The 26,893-nt window shown below is 38.0% G+C and overlaps 2 protein-coding genes across 8 annotated transcripts in view; one reads left to right on the forward strand and one right to left on the reverse strand.

Annotated features, from left to right (window-relative positions):
• Positions 1–10,981, forward strand: part of LOC142044736 (cohesin subunit SA-2-like) — a 64,584-nt gene extending 53,603 nt beyond the window's left edge. For 4 of the 6 annotated variants that reach the window (XM_075057477.1, XM_075057474.1, XM_075057475.1 and 1 more), the window contains 4 exons: positions 3,724–3,914; positions 4,930–5,104; positions 6,117–6,210; positions 7,757–10,981. In XM_075057477.1, coding sequence (XP_074913578.1) covers positions 3,724–3,914; positions 4,930–5,104; positions 6,117–6,210; positions 7,757–7,765 — 469 coding nt within the window. In that variant the 3' untranslated portion in view covers positions 7,766–10,981. Of the gene's footprint in view, positions 1–3,723; positions 3,915–4,929; positions 5,105–6,116; positions 6,211–7,756 lie in introns of those variants that run through there. The other 2 variants (XR_012654408.1, XM_075057478.1) reach the window with 2 other exon arrangements.
• Positions 10,948–26,893, reverse strand: part of PPP2R3B (protein phosphatase 2 regulatory subunit B''beta) — a 54,825-nt gene continuing 38,879 nt past the window's right edge. For both annotated transcript variants that reach the window (XM_075057479.1, XM_075057480.1), the window contains 8 exons: positions 24,657–24,743; positions 24,080–24,236; positions 22,129–22,177; positions 20,753–20,842; positions 19,843–20,018; positions 16,332–16,450; positions 16,144–16,250; positions 10,948–11,297 (listed from right to left, as the gene is read on the reverse strand). In XM_075057479.1, coding sequence (XP_074913580.1) covers positions 11,153–11,297; positions 16,144–16,250; positions 16,332–16,450; positions 19,843–20,018; positions 20,753–20,842; positions 22,129–22,177; positions 24,080–24,236; positions 24,657–24,743 — 930 coding nt within the window. In that variant the 3' untranslated portion in view covers positions 10,948–11,152. The remainder of the gene's footprint in view (positions 11,298–16,143; positions 16,251–16,331; positions 16,451–19,842; positions 20,019–20,752; positions 20,843–22,128; positions 22,178–24,079; positions 24,237–24,656; positions 24,744–26,893) is intronic.

Consider the following 26,893-nt stretch of genomic DNA (forward strand, 5'->3'; position numbering starts at 1 on the left):
CTGCCCCTAAGGCTGTTAGTTTGAGAGACACTCTTGAATTTTGTAGTAGCAGTTATTTCAGATTGTATGTGCAATATGCATTCTAGATCTTTTTTAGACATAGTTGTGGCCACATATGACAATTCTTCTCAAGGAAAGACAATGTTAATTTGGTGGAAGAGATTTGCAACTTGACTGGCTAGTGGAGTGGCAGGAATGCTTTTCTGAACAGAAGTGTAAAGCAGAAAAGATTGAGGAAGAGGTAGTGCCCAGATCGTTATTTTGTAACAATCTAATTCTGCAGCTTCAGGACTCAATTATGTGAGTTCCATGGAATATATTTGGAATAGAAATATACATGACACTATTCATAATGTGGATATTGAAATTCAAGAATTTAGTATTTACAGGGGATACCCTGATCCATTTGGGCCTGTATTTTACAGTGGTTTAAATATTTACATTTAATAATATAAGAATGATAGCCTTATTTTGGCATCATGGGGCCTTATCCATCTGAACAAAGAAATGTATGATTATGTCTCTTATTCCGTTCTTCACCTGCCTCAACTCCAGTCGTTTTTGAGAAGGAAGTAACGTTCTTCCTTTTATTTGACCTTTGTCATTACTTGCCTAGTCAGTGTTGCTTATTTTGGATCTGAGTCTCTGCACTTCAGTCTTCTATTTACAGATACTGTAAAAACTATTGCAAAATACATAACAGGTATTTCCCTTTTCCTGAGAGTATATCCGAAGACATGGGAATATAAGATGAATCATTAAGACACACCTGCCTTTTTTGAATTTCTGAGCAAATCAGTCCAGTACCTGACAAGAAAAGTTCCACTTTGGAGAAGAAGTCAGCAGAAATGGAAAAGAAACTAACCATCACATCTTGCTGAGCCCTGTGTAACTTGTTTGCTCCTGTGTCGCTTTGTCTTAAATTGGAAATTAACTTCCATGGGGATCATCAATCATTTTTTACATAGCAAGGGTCAAGAGTGGTAAAATATCTACTTTCCTGTTACTTTACCTGGCAAACACAATTTATTAGTGATTGCCAGCTACCCAGACAATGTATTTTAAAATATTAATTCAAACCCCAAATGCAAAATACAGAAGAATAATGTTTGACATATACTGATTACAACCCCTGGTAAATCTAAAGTGGATAATCTATGAGTAGTGATAACTTCCCTTTCTATTCTTGCATTTTTCTGGGGGAGAATCTTTGAGATCTACAACTAGAATTGGTTTTCGTAGAACCATAGAAACACAGAATGGTTTGAGTTGGAAGGCACCCTAAAGATCATCTCGTTCCAACCCCCCCCGCCATGGGCAGGGACACCTTCCACTAGACCAGGTTGCTCAAAGCCCCATCCAACCTGGCCTTGAACACTTCCAGGGATGGGGCATCCAAAACTTCTCTGGGCAACCTGTTCCAGTGCCTCACCACCCTCACAGGGAAGAATTTCTTCCTTACATCTAATCTAAATCTACCCTCTTTCAGTTTAAAGCCATTACCCCTTGTCCTACCACTACATGCCCTTGTAAAATGTCCCTTTCCAGCTTTCTTGTAGGCCCCCTTTAAGTACTGAAAAGCCACAATCAGGTCTCCCCGGAGCCTTCTCTTCTCCAGGCGGAACAACCTCACCTCTCTCAGCCTGTCCTCACAGGGGACGTGCTTCAGCCCCCGTTTCATACAGTTTCTTTACAACTCTGTCCATGTTGTCTGGATTTTAAAGAGCTGTTACCATCTGTGTGGTGACACTTGTATAGTAAGTAGATTTCTGTTAATCCATCCTTGAAAAAATTTGTCATTTCATTTACCTCCAAGGAGTAATTTTTAATTAAACAGGAGGAAAATATTTCATCATTAATGTGGGCAGATTTAAATCTGAATCCTGATAATTTTTTTCATAGGGCTATATTTAACTTCTTGATCAGAGGTTATATACCAGAAGTATATTCCTGAATGTATTAGATACATTCAGGTAGGTTCATTCATTGAAAACTCTTGTGGGAAATACAGAACCTAGTAGGGAATGCACTTTGACATCAGTTGTTACTGCTTTGGACCTTCCTACTGCTCCTGGGAACAAATGGGAAACAATAAAATTCACAAGGGGGGAAATTGCAATTTTATCCACAACTACATTCAGACTGTTTCTAGAGTAACAGTTTCTATTCTGGGAGGCCTAAAATGCCTTGCAGGGGCTGGAGATTATATTTCCTCTTAGAAATATTTAGGTTTAGCTCCATCATAAATTACTCGATGGAATGTTTTAGGTCAACATGAACTTTCAGAAATAAACATCTGGTTATTTTCATTTTTATTATTAATCATAGGATTGATGTCCAGATCTGTATATTAACATATGTGAACGTACCTGTAACAGATGAGATACAGAATATGGGCATTTGTTAGAAAGGAGTGTATTTCAACACCATCAAAGTATATGGATTTTAACCTCCTCCCCTGTAATTGCCCAGGCTGTAGCAGTAAAATACCTGACTTGTCAATTGCTCTGTGCCACAAAATGCACACAAGAAATGAATTATTGAATAACAAGCCGCACGAAGGGCCTGATTCCTGAATCAGTAGGAGTCTTTCCATTGACATTGATAGCAGTTGGATTAGACCCTAAAACAGTAGTTACAATACATGCTTGTTTGAAACCAACAAATTCCATTACCAGGCTTTCTTGATCCCTGGGGCCCCCAGAGTCCAGGACTCTAATTGTTTCGGAGTCGGTGCTTACCCTAACCTCCTCCCAGCACTGGTTTTCTTGTTTTGCAAAGCGAATGAAATGTCTGATATTTTCCAGGCCACACTCCTAATCAAAGAAAGAATAATATACTGTACAGGCTGGTGTTAAAACTGTCACTTTTGGTATTTGCTAAGGTGAGGTCTGTTTTAACAACACTGGGCTTGATTTTGAAGTGATGAGCTGTAGCTGAAATGTAGTGAATATCCAGTTTCTAATCCTGACTCAGACTTTGGTTCTCTGGTCTTATTGTTATGAAGTAGGAATGGGTCAGAAAGACTTTGTCAGGAACGTCCTGTTTTTCAGAAAGAATGTTTGAAGGAGACCTCTCTGCTCCAGAAAAGGTGATGGCTTCACCTGGGATTCAGGCAGGCCCAGTGTCAAGTCTCTGGATTGAATCGGACAGAACAGGGATTTGGACCAGTGTTTCCCACATCCTGTGTGTTGTCACGACTGCAGAGCTGTTAACTGCTTCTTGCAGGCACTTGAAATTTTATTGGGAGCCTGAGATAATTGGATTGAGTTTGAGATCATATTAGAGAAAAGTTGGTTTTATTGGTTGTTCTCGTTTTTAATTTTCACAGAACAGGCACTTACGGTGTAAATACCTCGTTTCCTGACCTGCTGTACTATTGAATCACAAGGAGCATCTCTCAGCTTGGGATCTCCTTTGTGTTGCAGTCCATGAGGCAGAAAAGGGCCCCCAGGAGAAGGAAATTCTTTCTAGAGACTGATGTAATCCTGTAATTCCTGTGTTGTTTCTAATGCTAAAATTCAAGCACTCTTTTAGCTTTGAAGGCATTTGCATTTTAAATATTCAGATATTTCAGAGAAAAGGGATGCCCTTTCTTTTTCTTCGACAGTTCTGTCTGCATCTTTGGAATGTAAAAGGAAAATGCTTTTCTAGCAATACCTTCCCTAGATATTGAGGGGAAAGATACTGAGTTTTCTTATGCTTGCTTTTGGTTTTCTCCAGGTACGCTTATTTACAGAGGTATATAGCAGAACCACTGCCTTGCAGAGGAGACGAATGGCAACCGTTGATTTGGTACAGAAACTCTTTATTGGCAAATGAAGATGAGGAGAGCTCTGTCCTTGGCAGTTCAGGAGAGTTGTCCCCCGTGGGCACATCTAAGATGCCTTCTTTTAAAAGGAAATTGTCTAATGGTATGAAAACTTCCCTGTTCTGGATCAGCTGTATTTGCTTCGTCCCAGCTAAAATGCACTTCATGCTTTGCATTAGCAGTACCACAGTGTGTTGGATGTTGCAGACTTTCCAGTTTGAACTGTGGTTTTTGCCTTCAGCTTTGTTGTTGTTAAAGGTCTCTTCATCACTCAATAGCAGTCAGGTTGGTCTGGAGACTGAGTGAGCTGAATTCAGATAATCTTGAATTCTGCTCTGTACTGAGGTCTGGCATTTGTTTGTGCCATTGAGGCTTGGTTCATTGCTTTCAGTTGTTAAGTTAAGGGCATTGTTGCTTTAGGCCCTGTAGATAATTCAGACAGGAGAGATATTTCCAGGAGTTGACTCAGGTGATCTGGGCCAAATCATATTCTGGGGTCTTTCTCTCTGTTGAATTTCTAGGAAGCCTGTAAGATTATACTCCTAACTTAGAGTTATAGTCAGGTGGGCTGCATCTAGGCTTTAGCAGCTCTCATGGACTTCCAAGCCGTAATGAGGTATTCACTGCACGGATATGGTGGGACTTAGTTAAATGTAGTAAAGCCGTTATGAAAACAATAGCCAGTAAAAATGCTAAGTGCTATGAACATGGGTAGTTGTATGTGGAGGAAAGGGAATTTTTCTAGAGCGTCCTTTAGTTTCTTTCTCATCCTTTCTCAGAAATTTTCTTTTCAGTGACTTGCCATCAGAATGCTTGTTTATTTGTGTCCCAAAGGCCCTCTTTTCTTGAAGGTTATATAGACTCAGCAGTACTGATAGCACTTATGGACCGGGGCCAAGATCATAAATCTAGATTGGAAAAATGACCAGTGGGCAAATTGAATGGATTTTCTTTTATGTGGCTTTTAGCTTGCTCCCTCAATAAATGAATGCTTTGCTCCAAATCTCCCTCTGAGCTTGGCCCCATTGCTTCACTGCTGTGGGGAACATGTTGGAAATGTCCATCTCAAGACCTCTGGGTAGGAGGCTGAAGAACGAGTCTGTTCACTTCTGTCACAGGGTCTTTGCCTGTAACCAGCCAGACTGAAGCAGAAGGCAAAGCTCCAGACCTGCAATGTTCTTCCCAGCTTGCCTCTGCAGCAGGGAAAAGAAGAAAGAGGCTGAAATCTCGAGAGATGCACTTGCAGGAACATTTGCCATTCCTTTGTCCAGGAGAGCTGCAAAGAAGATACTGGTGAGAGTTTTATGTCTTACAAGCTCCTTCACTTGTCCTGGTATTGACAGTTGGGGTCTCTATCCATCTCTGCTTATGTTTTTTGTAATACTTCCATGGGCAAAAGGTGTGTGCCCCTCCTGTCTTTCTTATGGGCTGTGTCCCAAGGACAGGTTGGGTTTTTTTGTTAACTCAGTCCAATTTCTGTATTTGCTGCTTTAGCCTGATTGTCCCCCACTGTGACAGGGCTTCTGTGCCTTCTTGGACTAATATCGAATGTGCAGAGAAAAAGACAAGGAGGAAGGTTCCCTGTCCCACTTCTCTTGTCTCTGGTCCTGATAAGAGGGCTGTGGTGTTGGTTAGTCCCTGGCTGTTTGCTGCAGCTGAACAATGAGTGTTTTCTGCATCTCTGGAAGTGAAAGAGGATTCTTGTCTCTGGAGATCTGCTTTTAACTACTGTGTAACTGGTGACTTTCTTTTAGAGACGTGCATGTCTGTGTGCAGCATGCACACATGCCTGAGTGTAAACCCCACAGAACATGGATGTAAGAGAGGTGTTGCAGAAATAGAGTCTTGAGTCTACTTTTGAGCTCTGTAAGGAACTCAAAATGCTCAGTTGGGATATTTTCCTTTAATACAGTTCATTTATTGGCGTGTTAAGTGCTATTTCCAATATTGGCAGGTTAAAAGATGAAACACAAATCCCAGAAAGACGCATGCTTTTCCAGGTTTTGGGACACTTGTTGAGTGGACCTGGTGAATACAAGTAAAATAGAACAAAAATTTTTTAAACATGAAGGTAGCCCCTGTTTAAATGAGTGTTTTGTTTCTGAACTGCTTTACTGGAAATTCCTCGGAGCATAACCTGTTTCATACCTGGGAATTACTGGGCCAGAAACTTTGGGCTACCTTACGTGGATATCTCAGCAGCAGATCTTAATATGTATGTGAACTACTCTGCCTTAAGCTCACTTGTGCAATGTGCAACCTCTCTTATAAAGTTTCTCAAGACTTAGCTTTTTTTTTTTCCCAGCAAAGATGAGATTAAGACAGAAGATGTCTCAAAGAAGGGTCAAGCAGAAGACACGACTGAAGATGTTGATGTTGATGTTGTTAGTGCAGACCAGGTAATTCCAGCTTGGGTTTTCCAGCTCTGAGGACAGCTGTAGTTGAGGTGGGTGAGTGGGAGTTCAGAATCTCATGAGTACCCATCTAGCAGCAAAGGGGCTGCTCTTTTGTGGCCGCTTTCAGGCTGAGGAAAGGGGTTTTCCCCTCTTCCCTTTCCAGCTGCAGCTGTAGCCTCCTTCTTCAGCTTGATCTGCATTTTTAAGGCAATTCTTTCTGTAGCATCTAGACATCCTTATGTACATTGAACACCAGCTAGGATGCATTAAGAGGAGGGTCCAGTTTCCTTTTTTCCCATACTGGGTAGCTTCTTGATTAAGAGCCATTTGCTGCAGTTGCTTCATGTTACTGACACATTGCAGAGATGGCACTGCTGCATGGCCTGCAGGGAATGTCTGCTTCAAAAATGGTGTTTGCACTGTGTTGTTTAGATTGAAAGATTCGGACTGTGTCTGATCACTGGTCAGCCCAGGGCTCTCACTGGAGTGTCCCTTGTTTCTTTGCCCTTTTCCAGTCAAGGCTGTTGGGGAGATTAAATTGTCCCCAAACCAGCTGGGGATTTGAAGGGAAGCTTGGAGTGGCAGCCAGCATAGCCTGGGGGTTGTCTTGTGGGCACTGGTTGCCTTTGGGATCAGATAAAAGTTTGGCAAAACTGCAGCTGTCTGCCTGGGTCTCAGCTCAGCCCTGGAATGGATACTTGCAGCAGGGAAGGACTTTTAGCCCTTTAGGCCAGTGGAGTGCAAGGACGCAAATAGGGTGTTTTACACGGGGGGTCTTGCAGTAGTGACTATACTGAAAGGGGGAAAAAAAAAGAGGCCATGAGGCTTCCTATGCTGCAGCTAATGTCAGCTGTTGCAAGGGGCTGAATGGTTCCTTCAGGTTTTTCTGCTGTATTTCCCCCTGCTTTCTGAACTTCTTACAGAATGTAAACCCACTGTTTGGCAGACAGGTTTTTTGCAGTGATTCAGGCAACCCCTTGATTTCCAGTGGCTCTGGTTATCTGGGACCTAGCAGCCACATTCAAAGACCTTGTATGACTTTTGACTTTTTTTAAATGAATTGTTTTTCCTGTTGAGCAAATGGTTTCTTTTCATGTTTGAGTGGTGTTGGGTTTTTTTGTTTGTTTGTTTGTTTGTTTTTTTTTTTTTAAAGAGGACTACAAGGAAAAAGGGGCTTCTACCCTTTCTTCCAGTCATATGCCTGTTAAAATGTAGACTGCTTGGACCATGTGCTTGGAGCAGCTCCTACTGAAGATAGATAGTAACAGAATTTAAATCCATGGACCAAGATTGAAGCCATACAGAAAATGCACTACTTACTTACTTATTTAGTATGTGGCCTTTCCCTGTAGTGACTCTTCAGGGCTCCCTGTGGTATAGAAATGCTTCTTTCTTTTGTGGAAGCTAAATACAGTGCTTTCCAAGAGCCAGCTGTGGTCAAGCTGCTAGTTGGTTAGATGCTACACTCTTATTCTGATTCCTTATGTGCTCTTCCATAATGTTTTCTTCATAGTATGAGACTGACAATCTTTTTTTTCTTCTGGTATAGGACAGTTAAGATGATGCTGAGAGGATAAGTGAAGAACACACTACCGTTTTTTTTCTGCAAATTGTTTAACTGAAAATGGGGTTGCGATGGCATCAACCAAGGCAGCAGGAGATAGGTATCAAGTCAAATCTCTGCCTGCCACCCAGAACCGGTTACTAGCACTGCAGTTCATTTCTCCACTTTGCTATTTGTGGGCATTACTGATTCGACTGTTACGCTTCTAAGGCTGTGGGCGTTAGTGAACGTCATTACTCAACTGCGTCCTGGTCCTTGATGCTGCCTTGGAAAAATTCCCAACCTAAGGATTGGAATCAGGGTATTGACAACTATTGAGTCAAAGACTCTGTAAACTAGATGAGACAAGCTTGCTCAGATCAGCGTGGGGGCAGCGTTCTGCTGGATGTATTCTTTTTACCGTTTGAGATAACCAAGATGGATATCTACTTGTTTCCTTCTACCTGACCCTGGGGAGAAAGGAGCCTGGCCCAGCTGCAAACACTGTGACCTGCTGGGTGATAGCAAGTGACTTGGCAGTGCCATTTCCTGCCTGTAAAATGGAAAACCTGGATCAAATTGTCTGAAAGTATTTCTAAATTCCAGTGCTTACAGCAATGTGGTTAGTGGTCTAGTGGGGATCAGGACATGTTCCCAGAGACTTGTATCAAGTCTTCTAAGTAACAAAGAAATGGGACCACTTGACTGAGTATTTTCCTCTGGAAGAAATCCTTCATACACAGTGATCGTGTGGTATTTACTTGGAAAATACAAAGCCTGAAAAGACCATGTAAATAGACTGTAATTATTGCCCTTCAAAAGTAGTTTTTCCAGAATTTGCAAATAATCTTCACTCAAGAGTGTTCCAGAGGCAGTAGGCTGGGGAGTGCTGGCTGCTTTCGCTGACCCTTCGTCACTGCTCCATGGAATTGTACATTGTGTTAATCCTATCATCAGCTTTATTTTTTTTTTTTTTTTATATATATATATATATAGTAACTGTGTAAAATAAACTATAGAACTGTTGCTATCCATTAGTACTGAAAGTGCAAGTGATATTCCCACACCAAGTCTGGAGAGAGAACAGCAGCAGTGCTGCTGGCTTTCTAGACTGAGAAGTGAGCGCCCATGAACATGGAAGTGAAAGCCATCACTGTCTCCCAGGTATCACATAGCCTGAAGCAGCAATAGTAAAACCATTATGTTTCATTTTGTATGAAGCATACAGTAGGCTAATGCAAGGGGAGAGGTAGCACTTCACAAGACAATGCTGATTCTCACCCAGATCAACTTGTTCTCAGTTCCCCTGTGACTTGGTGACATTTCCCTCATCCACCTAGATTTGTGGATTTAGGCCTAAACACTTACCAGGTAGGCAGAATACAGCTGGACTAAGAAAGAAGTTTTACCTGGGACCACATCAAAACATCAAACACGCTGATGCTTTAACTCTTGTAACAAAGGACTAGGGATGGGAATTATCCTTCTGGGGGAAGGTACAGTAATGTTTATCGTTCACGTCTTGCAAGAAAAGGCACTTCCACAATAACACCATAATCTGCTCTACTAGATCTGTGCAAATCCTTTAGGAAAAAAGGGACTTGGTTATCCCAAGTGCAATAGAAGGCAGGATTTAACAGGACCTTAAACACGAAGGGGCAACAAAGCTACAGGCTCTGCAGAAGAGACCTTCCCTGCACCATAGCTCCATTGAATGGGGCAATGTCACTGTGTGATGGCAACACCCATGGCTGTACAGTGCCCATTTACAAGCCCCCTTTTTAAGAAAGGGGGTTCCAGCTGAAGGGTTTCAGGTAGGGAAAAGCAGCAGAAGTTCAGGGTCATCTAGAAAGTCAGCTGGTCATCCTTTCCCACAGCACCTTCGGGAACAGAGCTTAACATAATTGCTCTGTGTACCTCTACTGTTTAAAAACCCCAAACCAGGGGCAAGCAGTGAAAGGTATCTGACATTGATGAGTTTCCATTAAAATTGGAGTAATATCAACCCTGATTTTACTTTTAAAAAAATCTTTTGAGTGCCATTAAAATGACTTGAGTTTCCTTGGTAAGGTACATTAACTGAAGATACACAGGTTTGCAAGTTCCCACATGAGATGGTGTGATGAGTTGAGTGGAACAGATTTCTCTGTGCCACTTCCAGCTGCTCAGCAACACTGTCTTTGAGATGAAGACAGACCTGCTAGAGCTTGATTGCCTCGAATATGCAGCTTGGTGTAATTACCCAACCAGACTGCACACATGTGTAACCCATCATATCTTAAATGCTTCTTTAATAGTAAGAAGTTAATAGTATGCAGTACATAATAATTAGAGCTGTTTAATTACATATATGAAAATCTTTATTTGAAAATACAAACATGATTTTTAAACATTTTAACAGATCTACACTGCAACCAAAAAATAACTTACATCTTTTTGTACATTTTTTTTTTCTCAAAATCTGTTTAACAGTAAGAGTGAGGCAACAATTTCAAGCTGCTGTGACACTGATGAATATCCATGGAATGTGTCAATAGCAAACAACTGAAGGGGGGACAGACAACAGCACTGAATGCCCACAACAAATTAGTGCACATCACTGATCAAGTAACATTTATACAAAGGATTTTAAAAAAATTGGTTCCTTCTACATGAATTAACACACTCATTTTGGATCAAGTATGAACACTAAACCAGACTTCATTATTAAATAATCTTTTTATAATGAACATCAATGAAAAGACTGAAGTTTAAAAGGGCAAGCAAAATTAAAGTTGGGGCAAACAAGGACTACACAGAGAAGAGAAGCAACTTGTCTCAAGCATTCACTTTCCTTGCGTGCCAATATGCTCAGCTTTTCAAATGAAACTGTTTGTAAATGAGCGCTGGATCACGCACTCAGTCATGTCTCTTCCTTGCCAAGGCATAAAACCCTTAGGGCTGTCTATGAGCATATAAGCATTGCAGGCCAGGTATAAATTGTCTCCTTACCTCCCACAGCAGGACAGGAATACCTGTTCACATATGGGGCGGGGATGGTCAGTGCACCACACATCAACTTCAAGAAAATTACACAGTTCTCTTAAAAACAGTAGAATACTTTTCTCTAAAGTCAAATATTGTTATTCTTCCAAAAAGGAATTATGCAACATCTGTAAATAAATATTTTAATCTATTTTACAAACTATAGAATATTGAATAAATACAAAAAGTTTCATCATTCCATACAAATGCGCTGCTTCTTCTATTTAAAAGGTAGTGTAGTGATTAAATATTTTAGCACAAAACTAAGCTGACTTCCTGGAAACAAAACCCACTGAAACATACAGGTGTGTAGCAGACCTGCTGCAGACTGTCCCTTCTCTTCTGCAAGTGTTGACCGTAAGCAATGGTAAGCAATGACTACTCAAAGTCCTCTTCATAGTCATACTCATCCAAGTCTACATCAGCCAGATGGGAAGGCATTTCAAAAAATGGTCTTTTTTCCATTTGATACTTTAGGACGTTGGACTTCTGATGGTCTACAGGATTCAGTTCTGCTTCATACCTAGGAATGGGCAAAAAAAGAAAATGAAGGACTCTAGCTATGTCAGGAAGTACCTGAAAGTTAGAACATTAACAGGGCACCTGCAGGAAGAATATGATTTCCAATATTGTATATTTACAGTAAAGAAACATGTAACCAGAAGCAACACAAGGTTTCTCTAATAATTACTTAAATTTAAGCTAGCTCACTCTCCCACCACATGCAGAACTTCTTCGTGAGATATGCAGCTTTACTGAAAGGATTCAAGGCACATACTGCTCTAGTGGACTACTCTAAGTTATGGTCAAATGCAAGACTTAAGTACTTGACAGAAACCCCTCAAGTTCTTTTTAAGAAAGCTGAAATTAGGCTTCATTAGGAAGAACAAACTACACCTGCAGTAGAGACAACAAAAGAGAAAGAATGCTGAATTGAAAGTCTTACTAAAATGCGCATGAGCAAAAGTGATAGCAACCATGTATTTAAAGCAGATGCTAGAAAGCAAAAGCCAATTGTTTAACCAGAAATTACTGATAACCACCTGCTGCTGATGAAAATGAACAGATGGATAATGAAATGTAATGTTTAACTAACTCAAGTCAGTGAAAGCTGATATTTAAAAAAGGTGAGCTTCAGCACTGTTTAGGTGGGATCAATCTATAGCTGATAGCTGTTTTAAAAAAAATTAAATCTTCGTGGAGATTTATGATGTCAGATTAAAGAACTGACCACTTCCTGGGCTAGGTTGACTCAGGTTCACGCACATCTTCCCAAGTGCTACCGAATCTCATCTCAGCACATGATTAATTCCATCTACTTAACAAGACTAGGCAAAGAACAAGCTTTAGGTAGTGCAATATCTGTTCTTCAGATGTGACTTTGTAACGGCATTAATGTGGTGATTAGGAGACATAGGGCAAAGAAGAGTTAAATACTAAGAATCCACTCTGAACACTAAAATATAGAGTAGCATTAAGAGTAGAGGTGGGAGGAAGAACAACATTTGCAATTGTGAATGTAATTCTGGTGAAACACTTCATAGATAAACTATTAAGCCAGCTTCACCATCATTTTCAGTAAAAGAAATCTAACAAAATAAAGATGCTTTGATAACTTCAGGTAAAGATTAAGCAGCAAGTTCCTGACTTTCTTTCCTTTTTTTTTTTTTATTATTACATCCTTCCCATGGATACTAAAGTCTCAGTTATGTGAGCATCAGTCAGTGCTTAGGCAGTGAACAGAATAGCTTGACTTTCTCCCACCAGTTCACCACTGATTTGAGCAGGACATAAAAGCCATCCTAAGAGTTGCTTTAGTGAGTTACACATTCGAAAACAAGGATTTGGAAGAAAGATTCATATTCTACCATAACAACAGTTTTGGCTCACACACCTATTTACAGTCTTCCACACCATTAATTCCATCCTTTTGAGGAGGATTTTTTTTTTCTTTTTTTAAACAGAAGCATCTTGAATGGCACCTTTTGGATTTGTTTATTGCATAGCGATACAGAGCAGCTTTTCCAGTCAGTAAAGATGGCAGCATGAGAATATCTCAGATACTATTTGTAGGTTCCATCCATCCTATACTCAGAAGATTGTTATTCAAACATTATTGGGCCAAATTAAAACCCCACTCTCTTCCAATGCTTTGGTGGCCTCATGGAATATCACTTTTATTCCTTTCCAAGATATTTAAGGAAATTTAGAAACACTGTATATATGATACTTGAAACACTTTGTAATTTGTCAAAGTGGTAGTTAATGGAGGCAATGAGCATTACAATCTGTACTCCAAGGAAACAAAGCAGCAAACTTCAGGAACACTTGAATAAAAGCTGTGTGGAGGGCCAACAGTTAAGCTATGGCTTATGCATCAAACCCAACTAGGGTCACAGAAAGTACTTAAACAAAATGCATGATTTTTTCGGCTCTGCTTCCATAGGGTGCAGTATTTTTCTTTAATTGTCAGGTTTTTTTCCTACAGGATCTGTGACTAATCTGCTAATGCCAGAAGCAGAGGCAACCTACAACCAAAGAGTCACTTGAGTTTACTAACACCAGGTTCAAAAGAAATGAGAAACTGGATGTTTTAGCATCGTACATCTCCATATCCCAGTGTACTCCACTCCATTATTCTTACAGTAACACACTGGTTTTCCTTAAGGAATGTATTTACACAGTGAAGGTGCATTTTTTCAAGTTTTAGTGTTATTAGGACTCTGCTTTACATACCATAAGTTCTACAATATTCTCTGTATTACTTAAGCTGTAATTGCATGGACATACAAAGAAGACTATGCCTATAGCACAGAAAGAAACTTCATGGAAGTACCTGAAAAACTAACTGTTCAAGACCTATTAGCAGTTTATTGAAAATTGAAAATTTAAGGTAAATTTTAAAATATAATACCAAAGTTTAACTTGAGAAACATTTTGTATTTTAGTTTCTATTTTGTCCACTTTCTGTGTAAAGCCATGGAACTACGGTTTCAGGTAAACCTTGAATACATTTTTTTGTGGAAAAGAACAGAAGTGATCTGACCCCAAGAATACTGGCTGTAAATTTTGCAGCTTTTATCTTCTCCAAGAGCAGACATCCAGGGGCTGGGGGTGGGGTGGGTGGGAGTGGGAAATACATAAAAATAAAATAACCTAGTGTATAGGTTATAAATAACCTAGGAGCAGAGATGCTCCTAGCTCAGAGAAACAGCTGCAGTCAACAAGCTTGAGGCTCTTACTCTATATCCTGTTTGCACTCGTGAGTGAAATTGTGCCTAAACATTATCTTAGAACTTTACAAAATTATACTTGTCTAAAACAGCCTGGCAATTTCAAGCCCGTAATCAGAGGTGCAGAGTAACCTGACTTTCTGACATGCAGGTCCCTTACTACTACTGTCAAAAGGATATTTTGCCTCCAATGAGTTTCAGTTGCCAATGATACTGCATGTAGCCTCAGGACAGAATGCTAGAGGACCAGTTGAAAGCCTTCCTTGACAATCTAGCTAAAGGATTAGCTTTTACAGACCACATGGTATACTTCTGAACCCTCAGTGTATCTCAACTGACAGAACTGGTTTCTCAGGGTATTCCACAGCAAAGCTGTAAGAGGCTTTAAGAGCTGTAAGACAGAATAAATAAGATCCTAATAGAATCCAGGAAATCTGCATTTAACCATCAACTCTCAGGTGAGCTTGAGACAAATTTAGTCAAAAACCATCTGAATTTTGTAACTTTGTATCTGAAAATGAGCAAAATGGGCTTACCACTCAGATTCTAGAAAGTCACAACAGCAGCAGAATCTTAAAACAAGAAGGTGGAGACACACAACTACTATGGTAGAAGTAAACAAACAGACCAGCAGAAGAAAGAGAAAATAAGGCTAAAACAACAAAGGTGTAAGACATTTGAGGAAGTGGTTCTAGTTAAGATTTAAGATGTTCATATTCAACAGTACCTTGTCTCCTAAACGCCATTCATTCCTGTCAAGCCTGGGCTCTCAGGCTGACCTGCTGATGCACTGATTTACTGTGTTATATTAAAGGGGCCCCTCAGAGACAGTGAGATGATGGCAGACACTGCAGGGGCCAGTCTGATCCTCTCAGGAGCAGTCTAAGTCCACCAGTAACTTTTTAAAATTTTGACTCCTGATGGTTTAAACATGTTAATTTTATAAGGGTATTCTAAAACAGAGGGCAAAAAATCTGAATCCTTCACTGGTTTATAAGAATCCCACTAGTTTTGTCAGCTGAGTTACAAATAAGTAACATCTGTCAGCCAGTAGCTGTAGAAACTGTTCTGTCCTCTGATCCATCAAATTTAAGCTATTATACTCAGCCTTACAGTGCCTCAAACAACTGTCAAAAATGTACATACCTATTCTGTACCTTCCTCAAACTTAGCCCATGACATTAAGAGATTAAAGGAGATAAAAAAACATTGAAGGTTTAGTATTGCCTAACTCACAGCACAACAAAGCTTCAGTTATTTTTTGGCTTGTTAATTCTGTAATATTTATAAATTCTAGCAGAGGATTCCATGAAGGGTTAAGAGTATGATCCCCCTTTAATGCTGAAGAGGCTGGGTAGTGATAACAATTCTCTCCCTCCCCTCTCTCATCCTTCATATGCTTTCTTTAATGAAGTTTCTTGAAATCAATGTGTTAAGAGGATTTTACTTTCTCAGGATTTAAAGCACTCTCTTAAATATCAAACTAGTCATTCTCTAAACACTTGGCAAGAATCAAATATTTTAAAATGGAATATTGATGCAGGAAAATGTGTTTTCTCTAGATGGGTCAATCAACTGAAGGCCTAAACCAAGTTAAATTTATACTTGTTTTCCTTATCTTTTTAAGTAACGAAAACAATGAATGGCAAATTCAGGAGTTTGGATTCCAAAAGGTTCTGGAAGCTATACAGCAAAAGTAAAGGAGTGATTTTGAAACAGCAACATTTATTATCTTATGTACTCTTAGAGGACTGTGGAAAAAATACATCTGAGCTGATATAATTGAGTTCAGAAGTGAGATTTTGTGTCATTCCCCCCCCCCGCAAAGCTCTTCATTCATTTAACAACAAGCTGCAAAAATTAATGTTGTATTTTGTTTAGAGCTGAAGCTTTTTCAAATCTTATTCCCTCCCCAAATTTGAAGTGGGAGCTTTTCTTTGATGAAATGAATGTAATCACAAACTGTCAAGGAAGGTTTAATTTCAGATACAAGAAAGGTTCTTCCTCCCTCACTGAGCACATGGCTAAACATGACAAACAGCAACATTCTACAAAAATCACATCAAGGATGATAGCAATGGTGAGGGTCTACATTAGCAGAGAGGATTCGTACCAACCCTCCTGCTACATTCTTACCCGTCATTCCACTGGTCACTTGCTGCCTCTTCTGCTACCAAGATATCATACTCTTCAGCAGCATACTTCTCCCAGTCAGAGACCTCTTGGCTTTCACCTTCACCATCCTAAACAATCACATTACAAGTTATACAAAAACATATTAATTAAGCCCATAGCTAAAAAGACTTTGAACGCTTCATACTCACCCGCAACATAGAAAACTGATCCTTCTGTTCATGGTCAAGGTATTTTTCAATGTTGAAAAAAGTATCAAAAAACACATTTGTCAACTTACATCGCTTTAAATCATGCAGAGTAATTTTTCCTGTAAAGAAGATTACAAGAAAGCTGAAGTTATCCTTTCTCCAAAGAGGAGGAATGTTATACAAAAGTTAAGTCAACATTATGCTCAAGAACGTTTGTCACTCATGCTCAACACCACGGGAGAAAGCACATAGATTAAATACCTAGAAATGTGTCCTTCAAAGTGGACAAAACTTTTAAATGTTTCAGATTTGTTACTTGCTTTAACTGTCATCCTACCATCCTTCAATGCGTTGGAGTCAGATGCAGTCTGTCACTTAGCTATTAAAAACTATTTAAGATAATTGTCCAGGCTTCCTCAAGAGACAGAAGTCTCCAGTGAGCTAGCCATTCCTTCCCAAGAAGTGCTTAAGTAGCAGGTAGGAATATCCTCTGGCAGTGGCCATTTCTCTTCCCTGACTTGAAAAGAAAAAACGTATGACAGAGATGACTGTATGTGACTATGCTTCCTACAGATGAATTTTTCATAGAGACTAGTTTGCTACACTTGTCCAGCCTGATCAATATTTACTGCTTGAGAGGAAAGCTAAATGCTCAGAGGTGTTTTGTTTGGTTGGTTCTTTATAAAGTGATACTTTAAAGACTCAAATAAATGGATCCATTAAGTGTTAGAGGTATTTGTAAGGTTGCTCAGAAATGTTACCTTATTTCAAAGCTGAATATTGAGCTTCTGCAGAAAGACTGAAAAATACCAGATATACATGGAAAGACAGATGGCTATCCTTAAAACTCCCTGTCACTGATTCACCTGAAATATGGCCAATCTTCTGTTGTCAATCGAAGAGGGGCTAACTGCAGATGTTATGGAAGAGTTCAATCAAAGCCAGATTTAGAACAACATTTCCTCAGCATACTGTCCCAGCCTCTAACAAAGTATAACTCAAGGACATCAGAGGAAAGCAAAATCTGAATCCCATTTGGAAATGGTTGCCACACTTGTGTCTGTTGCCATCTGAAGTGCCTTAGTTGTATTCTGCCTGGCTTATAGCTGATGCTCCAGAATGACACAAATCCCTCATGGCACCTGTGTCATATCTGTCAGACCCACACAGATGTCTGATGTATTGAGCCATCTCAAGTGGCAGCAACTCTCCACAACCAAGCAAATAATTTGAGTCCCAGTTATATAAGCTCCCAATTTAAGTTAGACACCTATATTTGGTTCGTTGATTTGCTCTCCAGTTTCCATTTATTGCAATGGGAGCTTAGATGCCTAACACTCAACGAGAGGCAATGGTAGGCATCTACAAGACCAACAAAAAAAAGAATGAGATAATTCAGGCTTCCACAAACTAAAGAATTTGCTTTTCAGTACACAGAACATCCTGTAGCAAACTGTATCACAGTTTAGCCATAACTGTATGAAAGTACCTTCTTTTGCTTCAAACCTACCAAGTGAAATGCCATTTTATGCTGTTAGTTTTTGTATTGGGAAAACAACAGAAAATTTTTTTCTTAATCCACCTTTTAAACATCACTCAGCTTTTATAAAAAACATCAACCCTTCACAATTGCCTTTCATTTTTGTTGCCCTAAATAAATCTCATCTTGGTTGTATTTTACAGCCTCCTTTTATCATCTTCATGATACAGAACAGTTATATCAATCTTGTTTCATTTGAAATGCAGAACAGAAACATTGCTGAAAACATACGTTACGCTTCTGAAAAGCAGACAAGACTGGAAGGGAGCCCCTAAGTTCAGGAGGCTATTGTAGGAAACCATATAACAGAAATGTGTTCCTCAGAGCTTGCTTCACTTCATCTTAAATGCTTCCCACCGCCCCATGCATTATACAGTGTTGGTCTAAGATTTCATTCCACTGATATCTAGTATTGAGCTTCCAGCCAAAACAAACTAAATACTCCTTTTTCATTTACATTTTTTTTTCTGCCTTTAGAAATGTGTTTTCACCTAGCAAATCCATTTTAACTTGGTTTAAATAAGAATATGAGGCTTTAAGTTCTAGTTTTGAGTTATTTCAATTCCCTTAGCATGCAAAAAAAAATCATGTCTCAATAAAAGACAACCGCCTTTTTAAAAGAAAATTAAGTTTCTTGTAATTTAAGTATTCTTAATACTAGAAAGAAGGTGGGCAATAAGCAAGACTATTATTAGTTATCTAACCATAACTGTATATACAGTAAACAGAACCACCCTCTTACACACTCAACTAAAGTGACACTTCACATTCAAGTAGGAAAAACTCAGTGCTTCATCTAGAAACGTCTAAATGTGAAACACTAGCACAATATTACATTTTCTAAACAAAAGCATTAAATAAGATGGCCAACAATTTTCTTTTACCATAAAAAATAGCAAACATTAGTATATGCGATACAGGTTGCTACTCCTATCAAACACTTCAAGAGCAAATAGGCAAGTTCTAAATTTATTGCAATGCAGAGTCTGTACAATAATAGCAACCAGACTGTATTCCAAATCCTTTTACACACTGAAATTCACATTAAAAAGTATAGCCATAATAAGGGTTATTAGTGCTAACTGTGGTCAGGTGTTGAGACATTAAGTTTAGATACAGGTTGACCTCACTTGTGTTGAGGTCAACAAATCCCTGAAGACTAATCCATCACGGCTACAACAGTTTTATCAACTTATGAGACAAATATCAGAAACAGCACAGAGGTAAGAGGCCATGAACATGCAAGATATCACTCTTGAACATCACAGTAATATGTTTACCAAGGCATGCAAAATTTTTTTTAGTTTTGAGCAGCACAGAAGGGCAAATATGAAGTGAGCATCATGCTGACTTCATAATTTTTTTCCAGGTGTAAAATATAAACTGAAGTTTCATCAGCTAAAGAACATACACGTCAAATGCAGGAGAGTAGAATGCAGGTCTGTGAAGCTTCAAATGAATGTAGAAAATAGCCAAAAACTAAGAACAGGTTAGTATTCTGTTATTTTTAAGTCCCTTGACATGAATTTCTTAAGGGCAGCTTAGGCTTCTAACCTAAAATAAGTCACTACTGAGCTACAGAGACAAACACTGTTTAGAAACTGTTTCCTCTGAAATACTCAATTAAATGAGTACTGGAACAGGTAAGAGGGAAGTGAACAGCACAGTCAAGAGCTTTTTTTGAGAGCATCACCTCAGCCAGATAGTGACAAGATTTCATTTAAGACTAAACATGGCTACAAGCCCAAAATAAAAGCCTCCAAGGAATTTTAAAGCACCATATTAAATTTTAGTATGAAAATGAATGCCTGCCTGCAGTTGGCAGACCATTCGATTATTAAGTTCTAACAGACTTTAGAGAAAAAACAACCTAAAGGCATATTCTTTGTATGACAAACTGAGTGCTCTTAAGGGTACACTAACTCCTAATCAAGAGAAACATAAGTTACAGATGGAAAAAGATTTTATTACCTTCATATTGTGGCTTCACAAGATCCAGCATCTGGCACAAACAGTCTTCAAATGGCAAAGGTTCTATGGCCATGTTGTCTAATTTTTGGCACTGTTCTTCATAAAAATACTCCAATTCATACATAGACAAAGCACCATCCCCATCAAGATCCATACAGCGAAACCAATATTCAATGCTGAAATTCAATAATTAATAGCAAAGAACTGTTTACACAAACTTATTACAGAATTTCAGGAATTTATGTTGCCTGTTTTAAAGGCTACACTACTTACAGATGCAAAACTAGACTTAAAAGACTACATTCCATAATACCATAGAAAGTCATTAAACACCACCTATTGTGATAAGAGTTTCTGGTATTTGCCAAGCCATCCATTATTGCATTTGAAAACACACTTGTTAATTGAGTGGGTGAAGGAGGAGAGGACTAAAACATGTGGTTTTACATAAAAACTCAAGGGAGCCAATGAAAAATTGAACTGTGCATCAAAACCCAAGTTCTTTTTTTCATATTGAACAAGCCAGTGACATGTCACACAACAGATTTCTTATCAATATCCTACAGCTAATGCTAGCTGTATAGTTTCCCAAAGTCACTAGCATCATGAAACAACTGCAGTTTCCTTTATATATGACCTTGTCTGTAAGTAGGCCACACAGAGCATACAGAACAATAGCATTTAATTATCCTCTTAAAAGTCATTAGAATAGACCTGTACAGCAGCAACAACAGGAGACACTGATAAATAAGAATGATGCAACGAATGGGGCCAAGTTTTCCACTCATGTTTTTATAGTTTAGCTTTTTCCATCAGAGTTCTAGCTGAGCATCAGTGTTCCCTAATTTATGGACCAGAAAAACCAATAAAGTCAGTCTTTATTTCTGTTAAAACATGAATTCATTCTTACCTAGTTGGTGTCTTCTTGTCCTCTTCAGATATCAAAAACCAGACAAAATCAGCGTAGCTAATTTTCCCATCTTTTTGTGCTTTTCTACCTCTTGAAGGCCAATGAGGAAAAAGATAAAAAATATATTTTAAAACACCTAGTTTTTACTAACCAAAATTAAGGATTATTTCCCTTGGTGCTATTAACTGTTTATTTACTTCTAAATGATGCAGTGTTCATAAGGTGACTTGTCACAGACTACTTTGATCATTCAGGATAAGGAGCCTGTGTGCTCTGTTGTTTCTACTGCAGTGGGTAAAGAGGAAGGGAGCAGCTGGAAGAGGAAGGTAGCACTCTGTCCAGAAGGACCTACAGCTTTCCTTCCTGGGCAGCAATACCACTGCTTAATTTTTAAGAGAAGAGTTATCTCAATTTTAAAAAATCTATTATATACACATACACATGCTTTTTAGAATTTCTATTCAGGTAGAAGTGATAAGAACTTAAAGCTGTACAGAACTTCACTAGCTCAAAGCATTGGAATGGAAATACGAAGATAAAAAGGAACGAAAAACATTCAGGAAATAAGTGTTCATGGCAAGAATGTAATTGCCTGTTTCTACTCTCATACCATGGAATATAGCATGCAAATACATTCTGAAGACAGATGGTCAACCTGTCTAGCAAGAAGTCAGGTAGGCAGTTCCTAGACATATTACATTTCATTCCTAAAATCCATTTTTTTGCTGTTTTTTCCTCAATTTGTCTAGAAAAATACAGCATATGTTTTGTCTTGCCCAAAAAACCTCACATAAAGGAGTACGGTCTAGACATATGCCTGCCAAGTGTCATTTCACTCATTTCAGCTTTTGTTATTTCTGTTTATGAGTCACTTTCTAGCTTCAGATATAGTGCTAGCAAAATGTTTCAAAAATGAGTAAAATGCCATAAATACACAAGAGGAAGTCAATCCTGGTGGGAAAAATGAAGAATGACTGTCAAAAATATGAATTAACTCAACTGGAGGCATTTTTGTAAATTTGTTGATATAATAAACATTGATTTTGCAAGTAGTTGAAAAGCCCAATTCCCTTTGAAATTTTACAGGTTTAGGGATGGAAAAACAACAAACATTTCTTCCCTTCCTCTTTCCCATCCCTGCTAAACCATACAATATCCAATAGCAAGTGTTCATATGGGTAAAGAAAGGAGAGCAAAGAACTTGGGACTGAGCCAAAGGTTCCAAGAGCACTCTAGTTCTACTAGAGTTTAAACTACAATACTAAAACTTGAAATTTGCTGCTCCATTTCAAAAGGAAGGCATTTTTTCTAGGAGTGTCACACAATTTAACAAGCAAATATTAAATTGGATTTAGATCAGCATACAAAATAAGTACCTTGTTACTGCTCCTGAGAAGATCCGTTCTATCATCCTATTTGAAATTGCTGTGAAAAAAGGTTTAAAATACTGTCAATTAGATACAAGTTATTTTTGCTTTGTATTGTCTAGTTGAAGAGTTTACTGGAACCCTCATATATACACATCTGTGAGAAAGATCAAGTGTAGTGCTCATTAATCCCTTTGAGTCCTCTTGGAGAAGATCACTTAACACAAAGTCTCCAAAGCAAAGCTAGAACCAACCAGCTTTGAATTCGGACTTAATACAGGAATAGTAGTGTAATAAAAGTAAAAAAATTGGCTGATTAATAAGACAGCATTTACCAGTTCTTTAACAAATAAATCATGTTTTCAAGTGCCATTACATTTTATATGACCTTGGCAAAGAGCCAAAATAGAATTGGCACATTCATACATAATGAGCATACCTAACTGATTCTGACATGGGTCTATTTTTGACATGGTTCTGATCCATGCTTCTATTTTGAAACCATTTCAGGGATTTTAGAGACATGTCTTAATGCAGCACTGCCTCCGTAAAGGATATTCAATTTATCCTGAAGAATTGTGGATGGTACTCAAAGTAGCACTTGATACTATTCTCACAGAAGGAGAACTGCTTCTCATTATTCTAGCTCTGAAATATTTTTTCAGCATTGTAGAAATACTGATAATTAAAGCAGGCGGTTAACCATTCAAATAGTTCATCTGTTTTATGTACTTATGGTGATGCTATCACTGTATTATTCTAGTAAGGACACTAGTCCCTACTTAATATTTGTCCCCAGAATTGTAGCACAGCCAATTTGTTTCAGACATACGTGCTGCTGCTGCTTTTTATCTACTTTTGAAACACTGAAGTTGTTCAACCTTCTCAACAACAGCTACATAGTTTAATATTTTCTTACTACATATAAGTGTTTGATCTAGCCTAATTTTAGACCAGTGACAGTATGAAAGGAAGGGTTTGATGAAACCAGATTATCTAACTCTGTCATGCAAAAAATAGACATTTAAGACTAAAGGTGGGTTATCATATCCGTTTTATGCTCTTATTTAGTCTAATTCTCACTAAGCAGCAGCCGTTAAGCTTTAACCAATATTCCATTGTTTAAAGGATGCAAAACTAAATTGCAAGTGGCATCATATCAGTTCTACTTCCTTTCTATAGTGTACTAACTCAGTAGAGCAACAACTCAAATGAAAGCTTTCCTTCCACAGTGTCCTAACCTGTAGTGAGACTTCAGAGCCAAGTTTTCAGAAGCAATCGGAATTGTGTTTATTCTTTTTAATGTGGGATAATATTCCATAATCTCTTTGTGCTTACGTAAGCTTTCCAGTCCTGAAGTGAATACTTTTAAGATGACAATGGACACAAAGCATCCAGAAAACCCCAACAGTTCCATACAAGCTACAAGAATATTTAAAATAGGTACAAGTGTGCAAGACTACAGAATCACAGTCATTGTATATTGTGAATGCAGAAAATGTAAGGTTGCTAAGTAGTATTAAAACAAAATATACTGCAGCTGAGTTAGCAAAACTTTAAAATAAGCGAAGTACCTGAACGTATGTTTGCCTTGTTCTACTCTTTCCATACTTTGCCAGAAGAGCCATGCTACCCGAATAATATCAGTAAAATAGATTGTTTCCAAGATAATAACCAAACCTGCCAAATGCAGCCATTTCTAATATACCAAGACTTAAATGATTTTTTCCTCTACTTCTTTGCCAAGATCAGAATTCAAATTCAGAATTTTCCTCAAATTTGGTATTGCTAGAAACAAACCAGCATCAGAGATGACTCATCCTGCTTTATTTCACTGAGTCCATAGGATCAGCTATACTAACAGACTCATGAACACTGGTCTTGGCAGTTAACCACTTCCTCAGTTGAAAGTTTACAGGTCATTTAATACATGTAAGCAAAGGTGCTTTGTTTGTCATACCATGATCATTATGTCGAGCTAAATCCTTCCGATCAATATAGAGGTCATGGTCTGTATCCAGCTCCCAAAATTTGCAATAGATAACATAAAAATGTTCATATGAGAAGTACTCTGTCAGCTGGTTAATATCAGCTTCCTCTTCCAATAATGCCACATTCTATTATCAGAAGGATAAATAGAACACATTAAAGAATTTGTAAGACATTTTTTGAATTATCTGAATTCTCATAACCAAGTTAACATCTAATGCTATTTCAGTGGAACAATTTTTATCTTCAGAGACAGTGCACACCATGCTGCCTGACAGCAAAGACTGAACACACAAGGTAGAAAACTAGTGTGTCCACAGAAGAATGAGATCAGCTAGACTTCTGTAAAACACATATGCATATATACAGCTCTAGACAAAGGATGATATTTAAACATATTCTAGCATATGAGAATTAATGCAACTGAGCCTTCACTAGTTTTTGGAAAGGGAAGAAATGCTACTTATGTTACTCCCTTAAGCCTTTAGTTAATGCAGTTTTTAAACTTGCAGAAACATCTGCCTTGAAAAATTTCAGATATTATGTACCTGCAAAAAGTTGCTTTTCCTGAGCTCGTTACAAGTTATTTTCCCAGACCAGGACCTATTTACTGTATAAAATATTCTCTGTATAACCTGCAAGAAACAGAAAATGGAAAGGTGATCTTAGGCATGCTAACTAAATACCCTCCCAAACATTTGGCAAAGATAAGTCTTAGCTCAGATGCATTACAGAACTCCGTCTTTCCCCTATTTCTATTCTCCTTACTTAGCAGGTTGATGCTTCTCTTAAATGTCATACTACCAAACCAATTCTAAATCTATATCTAAACTCATCTTGATAAGTCTTATTTCAGTGCTGCAGTACCTCTATCTCACACAGTAAAGTTGCAGAATACTTGTATGCTATCCAGAATATGTCTATTGGCAATTTCACTACCTCCCAGTCTTCCAGATCTACAGGATATCACCTAATAAACCTATTAATATATCTTATTACTTCAGATTTAAAGATCTATATTTACTATAAGAATATTTTACTTCATAAATGAAGTTACAAAAATAGAATTGGGACTGTTTAAGGATCAGAGTACAGGGGGATGTCGCTACTTCTGAAGTCTGCAAATACAACAAATCAACATTCGACAGAAATACTTCCTGCAGGTGCAGAGAGAATACATTTTTCCCCCATTTAATTTTATTCTGTTTAAAGTTACTTGGAAAAAAAACCCCTGTTAATAGTATTAAAAAAATTACATAAATGTTTTCTCACTGAAGAACAAAACAATCTATGCAAGAAAGATGAATAGCTCTTGTGCCATGACTGCTATTGGAACCAGAAACAAAGTTGAGTATTCAACACTTTTGTTTAAATCAGTTGTACGTGTACATTATTTTGGTAAACTCATGCATTCAGCATAATTTGCTTAGTTTTAGTTAAAAACATAGAACTTTAAAGTATGCTTTTTCTGTTTCTTAACTGAATTCAGTATTCACCTGAATTAGTTTGACTTAAATCAACCAGATATACATTTCAAGTCAAGTCATTTACCACTAACAAAAGCAGACAAAAAAATCTAAACATATTATGAACTATAACTGCTCAACTGGAGATTGATTATACCTGCTAAATAGCAAGGCTAAATATGGCAAGTGTAGCATTTCATCTGCAACACAGTAGTTACTAGCTAAAAATCCCCATCTCTTTAGGAACCCTTTTCCCCCAAACAAAACCTCTTCCCAACTAAAGACTTCATTGTTTACATTTTTATCACTTCACACTAATTCTAGTAAATCAATAGTTTAAACAAAATAAACCAATCATTTCTAAATTACAAACAGAAGAGTAATTTATTCATGAAGTTTTAAAATAAAGCTTAAACTGTAGCATGCAGCAAGCTCTACAGCTCTTACTTTGAATAAGAACAGCTGGTTCAATAAATCCAGAAAGGAGAATAGACTAGCCTACTTCTGAAACTTAATTAGCTTAATTCTAATTGTGAGTTTAGGAAAGGCCTATTTTTGGCTTATACTACAAAGCAATTTTTTCTAAAAAGGTTTTGCCTTAGCTTTGCAACTTAATCCATCTGCATGTCATTATCTCATCTGTTATACATTTAACTGGTCTAAAAATAAAAACAAAATTGAATGTTTGCTAAAGACAACTGGGAACAGACTTAAAAATGGTTTTCTAAAGTGAACTGAAGCAGAGTATAAGCCAATTGTCAGAGACTTGCCTTCTTTACTATGCTGCACAGTGTTTTGTCAGAAGGGAGAGGAAATGGGGCAATACAAAGACTACAATTTCAAGAATTCACAGTTCAGATTATATATATATGACATACTTGCAGATGAAATGTAGTACCTCATTTGTCAGGGCAAAAGTTTAATATATTTCAGCTTTATCTTGGAAATATGTACTGAACCTTACCATTAGTCTGACCAACCAACCAACCTATCTATACTACAGCCCAGCAGACAGAACTGATTGCTTCCATGGTTGAACACCACTCACAAGACACTTGCTTCACTAAAGAGATGTATATATGTATATGCATACATACATTACATACATATGTATATACAAAGACAGGAGAAGAATGGATCATTTAATTTAATAGCATGATCAGATGTTAAATCTTAACTGCAGTGCTTACAAAATCCTTTAGTTAAAGCTTCATGTAGCAAGGTAAAGCTAACTGAATACAGGTACAAAATGCCTTATTTCATCTTGGAGAAAATCATCTACAATTATCAGTAATAACTTGCAGGACAGAATTTTAGAA

This window comes from Buteo buteo, chromosome 25, assembly GCF_964188355.1.
Source record: "Buteo buteo chromosome 25, bButBut1.hap1.1, whole genome shotgun sequence".
NCBI lineage: Eukaryota > Metazoa > Chordata > Aves > Accipitriformes > Accipitridae > Buteo > Buteo buteo.